Source organism: Scardinius erythrophthalmus (genome assembly GCF_964197995.2).
Source record: "Scardinius erythrophthalmus genome assembly, chromosome: 3".
Classification (NCBI taxonomy): Eukaryota; Metazoa; Chordata; class Actinopteri; order Cypriniformes; family Leuciscidae; genus Scardinius; species Scardinius erythrophthalmus.
The window spans coordinates 47,197,091-47,203,991 of record NC_138223.1 but is presented as its reverse complement, the minus strand read 5'-3'; the positions used below and the strand labels follow the sequence as shown (position 1 = coordinate 47,203,991).

At 34.6% G+C, this 6,901-nt stretch overlaps 1 protein-coding gene across 1 annotated transcript; it reads left to right on the top strand.

The window, feature by feature from the left end:
* The first annotated feature begins 901 nt into the window (after positions 1 to 901).
* LOC308687740 (uncharacterized protein) lies at positions 902 to 5,583 on the top strand. The gene is made up of 5 exons (XM_081360454.1): positions 902 to 1,059; positions 1,385 to 1,660; positions 1,739 to 1,848; positions 1,958 to 2,061; positions 4,908 to 5,583. The coding sequence occupies exons 1-5, from the start codon at positions 951 to 953 to the stop codon at positions 5,038 to 5,040; spliced, it is 732 nt and encodes a 243-aa protein (XP_081216580.1). The 5' UTR covers positions 902 to 950; the 3' UTR covers positions 5,041 to 5,583.
* The last annotated feature ends 1,318 nt before the right edge of the window (positions 5,584 to 6,901 follow it).

The following is a 6,901-nucleotide window of genomic DNA, read 5'->3' as shown; positions in this document are numbered from 1 at the left end:
TCAAAAATTTCTCCACATTTCTTCTACTTAAATGACCTATTTTAAATACACATTCATCTTCCCAGAGGTGAAGTATCCCTTTAAGGGTGTTTGAGTTTATTTGAGTGCTCACAGATTCCTCTTGTTGGCTTTTAAAGCGGATAACATGTGGTTGAATGTACAGTACACAAACACAGTAGTATGAGTCTGCAGGGAGTTTATAAGTTGGACTGTAAGTCTGTATTCTTGTCGAAGGCCAGTGTGAAATGAAACCACTTCCTGTTCAGGGTTAGCACTAGTGTAAAACCACTCATCACTCTAAAGATCACACCTGTTCTGCAACCACTGAACTTGAACTGCAAATCCAAAGGCACCTCCTATAAATACAATACTTTTCTGCACTCTCACTTCTGCTCACTTCTGCACTTTTAGCGCATTCTTGAAACTGTTGTTGTGATAATGTGATTACTGTTGGCTCTTGCATAATAATTATTGCTTGTGACGTTTCTCATTTTTTAGTTGATTTCTAAGAAATATTATTATTGCTTGGTTGCTGAATAAAACTGTGGGTCTGTTATTGTCACGTTTGGTTTGGTCACGTCTTTTATTTCTGTTTCACAATTCCGCTGAAGTCAAGTTGACAGTTATAAGTTAAAAAGAGTGTCCAAAATTTAAAATTTCATACATAATCCATCATCCTCTCAGTCCCAGCTTAAAAACATTTATTCATTCCCTTTCAGTTTATTGCCATCAATATAATATTGAGGTTAAGTTGGGCCTGTTTAAAGGTGTTTGAGTCTATCCAGAGTTTCGGAGAGTTTTTCTGTGGGAATGAAAGTATTTTTCTCTGTGTCTGAACTAATAAAGCCACTTCCCGTTTAGTGTTAGCACTATTTAAAAGAAACCATGATGACTATCATTCAACCACAGCTCATCTGTGAACACTTTGCTGTCAGACATTAGAGCGAATAATGGAATTAGAGGACATTTATGAAAATGTTGAAAATGATAATATTAAGGACATAACTGGACCTCAAACACAGAATCACAGCCAGGACGAAGGAAAAGATGGAAAGTGCAGTAAGTAGAAAGTTTCATTTGAAGAAGAAATGGTGTTTTTAACTTTTGAGGAAATGAGAAATGTTACTTATAAATTTAATCTTTAATAAAATTTGTTCATGTTTCTGCATTTTATGGTATTTATTAACATGAATTTATTTTATTTAAATTTTCAACATATGTTCATATTTGCATATTTTACTGTAGATATTCCGCTATCATTTTCAAAGAATAAACGTTTTTATTAAAAAGGCCTGTGTGTTGTCTAAAGATAAAGGTGGATTTATTTGAGCCTATATTTCTAATAATATGAATTCTAAGTGAATATGAATTCTCTGTTTGTCAGGAGGACGCAGGTGTTTGGTGTTGAAGACAGTGTGTCTCGGGCTCATTTGTGTTCTTCTGCTGGTCTTCATCACACTGTACATCAACATCACAGCAGAGAGAGACCTGTTAAAGAGTTACAAGAACACAGTTGAAGAGTTCAATCACACTATCATCAGCTTACAGGACAATTACACTGATCTAATGACTGAAAAAGACCAACTGAAGAACAACTTCAGCTCTTTGAGTCAGAAGAAACTGGAGTTAGAGACTGAACTAAGGAAGATATATGAACTAGGTCAGTACAAATGGATTTATATGTATATTTGCACTTACAACACAATTAATACATGTTATTGTTTATGTTTATTGAAAGGAAATGACAGGTTTTTCATATCCAGTGAGTTGAAGAGCTGGTCTGAGAGCAGGCAGTACTGCAGGGATCAAGGAGCTGATCTGATCATTATCAACACTGAAGAGAAACAGGTGAGTTCAGTGGCAAATATATCTAGTTTACGGTAATTATGTTTTGAATGAACATACTTAAATATATTTTGTCATACGTACAATTTTTTTTTTTTTTTTTCACATACAGAAGTTCATATCTTCATTAGTCAAGGAGAGAGTGTGGATTGGTTTGTCTGACATTGAGACTGAGGGGATCATGAAATGGGTGGATAATTCACCACTGAAACAAGGGTAAGTGATAAAACACTCACAGAAATCCACTGTGGATATATTTTAAACATACTGTAAAAAATTGCGCTGTAAAATAAAGGTAATTTACTGGCTGCTGTGGTTGCCAGCAATATACTGTTAATTTACATTCCTTTACCGTTAATTTACATCTCTCCTTTTTTACAGTATGTTACCGTAAAAATACCATGGAAAGTAACTCATATCATTTGGGAAACCAATTGCTTCAAACAGTTTGAGTTCAAAAAATTTGTATTTATACTGATAGTACTGTGAACTTACTTCATTTGAGTCCACTGAAAATTAATATATATCTTAATATTAAACTGCAAATACCTAATGTGTAATATTGAATTAATTAAAAACATGACTTTAACTAAAATCTTTGCAGTTTGTATTTAGCAAACAATACCACGCATGTATGTGCTAAAGTACTTAGCAAGGAAATTGTCACTTCATCAGCAACTACACAGTTACTGCTTTTAAATAAAGCAACCGGCAGCAGTGTTTCTGTGCTCATCTTTGACTGAAGCACAGGCTCTACTCTCCAGCACAATGGTGACACACACAACTAATGAATTAAACTAACAGATCTCTCCTGTATCATCTTGTGCAAAACCACATAAAACACTTCAGTTTAATATTTACTCTCCGTGATCAGTGATTGCTTTATTTGGGCTCTTGACCCTTGACTTTCTAACGTTTGTTTTCTTTGGCTTCAGTAACTGTGTTTATAAGACACGTTGATTATGGCAAGAAAATCAGAGAAAAAATGAATCACCATGTAGTGGCCTGATTCACTGAGCTCATATAGAGTCTTATCCTAAGTTCTATTTGATTATATGAGTTATTAATTTTACATTATTGATTGTAGTAGAATATTATACATCAGTGTTGTGATTATATGAAGAATTTCTTTTATTATTATTATCTGCTTTTATTTTTACTGTTGTTTTTGTTGCAGCTTCCACATGAGGTAGGGTCACAGAGCTATTCAAAAACGTGAAATATATTAGTATGAAGCTTTCCTCATACAATAAAAGATACAACTCTTTATGAGATCAGTGAATTAGGCCAATACATGACAATTATGCCATCATCAATAAATAGCCAACAACATCTGATCACATTTTTGCTCTGATTTTTATGCCATAACGAATGTGTTTTATGAACACAGTTAAAGCAGTCAGAGTAAATCTAAAGTTAGAAAGTCAAGGATCAAGAGCCCAACTAAAGCAAATACTGATATCCATAATGGTGACTTTAAACTTTATTATTTTCAATAAAACATCAATGTCTAAACCTTTGGTAATTCTCAATAATAACTTTTATGACAAATTGGTTTCTAATACAAATTAGTAATACAGTATTTTTAATAAGTTCAATGGCACAAAACCTAAAAAAAAAATTACCGTAAACTTTAGTTCAGTGCCGTAAAACGTAAATATTTCCACCATATTTTTTACGGTAAAGTACTGGCAACCACAGCTGCCGTTTTTTTTACCGTAAATTTTAGTTCAATGATATAAAACATAAAAATTGCTACCGTATGTTTACTGTATGTTTTACTGTACAATGTTAGACCTTACCAGGTTTTTTACAGTAAAATACTGGCAACAGTGATGTACAAAAATATACTGTGAATTAACAGCGCTCAAAGTCGACACTCGGAGGCTGTGTTCCAAATCACACCCTATACCCTCATTCACTATTCCATACATTACTTCACTATTAAAGTCCACTTGACTGAGTGAATCATTTCATAGTTAATTCAGTTAATTTTCAAAGTAAAAGTTAACAGGTTAACATGTTAATTGAGACACTGATGAACACCTGCTGTTAACAATCAGAATCACTGAAGGAAAGAGGAACTAGAAGAACAGAAAAAAAGACGAAATCATAAGACATTAAATCTGTGAAGATCTCGGCAGAGGAGGATTAAACAACTCCACAAACAGCATTACCAGCTTCACTTATTACTAACCAGACTGACTTTATTTCTGTCACACGTCTACAGAAGTTCTTATTAAAAGGTGACAGAGGTTTAGATGTCATTTTATTTTCATTTGATGTTACCATGATCGTGATCAGTGATTGCTTTAGTTGGGATCTTGACCCTTGACTTTTGAATATTAGCTTTTCTTTGACTGTGGTAACTGCGTCTTTAAAATATATATGATATGGCAAAAAAAGCTGAAAGAAAGCAGGATCAGATGACAATGGCTGATTGTTAATGGTTACAATCATTATATAGTGGTGTAAAGTCCAGGTTCAGAAAGTAAAAGTCCTCCTCAGTTTTTTGTTCCAATCACATGGATTTGCTAATTCAGCAGGAGAGAGAACTAATTAGTGAAATCAGCTGACTGAGTTTATGGGTGGAATAAACATATGGCATCGACTTCTACTTTCTGACCCCTGGACTATACAACTCTGGAATTCACTCACTTGTTTTTATTCACTCAGTCAAGTGGACTATATTAGTGAACTAATGTAGGGAATAGTGAATGAGGGTATAGGGTGTGATTTGGAACACAGCCTCTGAGTGTCGACTTTGATCGCTGTTAATTCACAGTATATTCCCGTAGGTTATTTTCTCGAAAACGACAAATATCACCCAGAATGCATTTTTTTTCTACGGTATATTGCTGTTTTAATGGAAAACATTATGTTACTTTAAAAATGTGGCCATTTTTTACAGCAAATTTTTATAGTGTGAAGCTTCCTCAAACACCACAGCCAATTTTTTATTTTATTTAAAAAAAACAAACAAAAAAAAACCTTCTCTGTTTTACTTTTTTGCACTTTCACTTTTGCTCTAGCTTCTGTAATAAGCTTACACTATTATTCAGGTTTTGGTATGAAGAAGAGCCAAATAATGCAGGTGGAGACGAGGACTGTGTTGAACGGATGCCTTCAGACTCCATCCAGAACTGGAATGATCTCTCATGCTCTCAGAAGAGGAAAGGGTTTTGTGAGAAATAGGGTTCATCCCGTCTTCTGTTTTTAATTGTATTATTTTATGGAATCATCACTTTTATTATACATTTTTGATTATGGTTCCTGTCTTTAAAACAGTCTGCTACTGTAATTTTATTAAGCAACTGCTTTCATGATATCAGTTTCTTTTTATATTATTTTGTAACACATGGAAATTCATATAATAGAAAAATGTAAAATTGTCAAAAAAAAAGTATTGCTATAATAAACGTACAACATCAGATGGGTGAACTCGGTAATCTGGGACTAGTGTGGCACTAGTCATCTGCTAGTAATCTGCTCCATCACAAGCAGATCTATGCCAACATAACCTTCTTCTAGCTGTTATTATGCGTGGCATTTGTTGGTCTGAAGCGTTGAGGTGAAAATCACAGTAAAATATAGAAGTTTAAAGTCTCCCAGATTGCCCTGATTCATCAGTTATTCTCATGAGTGTCTGTGAAACTGCTTTTGATGTTGGTTTTGTTTTGAAATTGTTTTATTGTTTTCGCTTTTAATAAAATGGTCAATAACCATTATTATTACAGTAAATGTATTTCTGTTTTTATTTCATATTTCATTCTTGTGTATCTGTTCATTGCTCTATGGCTATATTTGCTCCAGTCCAGCAGGGGCAGCAGAGAGCAGGTTTATCAGACTGAAGTGATCAGAGAGAAACAGAAACATCAGATTTGAGATTTTCTCCTTCAGTGATTCTGCTTGTTAACATCAGGTGTCTTCAATAATGTTCAATCATCACTAAATTAATAACTTAATTATCTCATTAACTTCAACACTCTTGAGTGTGGACTCATACACTCCCAGGAGTGTTGATTTAACACTGGAGTTTTTGCTGTGTACAAAGAGCCGTAGTTAACTGACAAGCTGAGCCATATCGCATTAATTATCGCTGGCGATACGTCCGCGATATTAATGCGATATGGCTCAGCTTGTCAGTTAACTACGGCTCTTTGTAGTAAATGCCGCTCCATCTGAAAGCAGGTGATGGTGATTTACTACTAATCAAGGAACCGGCTTTACTGACGAGATGCGCATAACAATCTCACGATATATATCGCCCAGCCCTACTCACATGTGATAAAAAGGATTTGTGAGACTTGAAGTTCCAAACCTAAATATTGTGATATTTCAACATTGAACACTTTTATGTACACCCACTTGTGTTTAATAGTTATCTCTGTTTTTCCTTCCATCATCCTCTCAGTCCCAGCTTAACAACATTTATTCATTCCCTTTCAGTTTATTGCCATCAATATACTGAGTTTAGGCAGAGTGAATTCAGACACCGATGAACAACCAGAGGTGGGTAATCCAGGGGCCAAAGAGTAAAAGTCCTGCCATATGTTTATTCCACCCATAAACTCAGTCATCTGATTTCACTAATTAGTTCTCTCTCCTGTCTGAATTAGCAAATCCAGGTGATTGGAACAAAATACTGAGGAGGTCTTTTACTTTCTGAACCTGGACTTTACAACTCTGCATAGCAATGCCACATGTCAGCCAAGAGTAAAGAAATAAACCAGAACTGGACCTTATCGTAGCCAAAAAATCTGTGTATATTAAATATGGAGTAATTTCAGCCACAGCCTCAGATGAAATCAACTGAAGAGAAAAGAAGACATTAAATCTGTGAAGATCTCAGCAGAGGAGGATTAAACAACTCCACAAACAGCATTACCAGCTTCACTTATTACTAACCAGACTGACTTTATTTCTGTCAGACGTCTACAGAAGTTTTATTGAGAATTAACAGAGGTTTAACTCTAATGTGTTTCATTTGAAATGCACCATTACAGTGATTAGTGTTTCCATTAGTTGGGCTCTTAACTCTTATTATTCCTTTTGA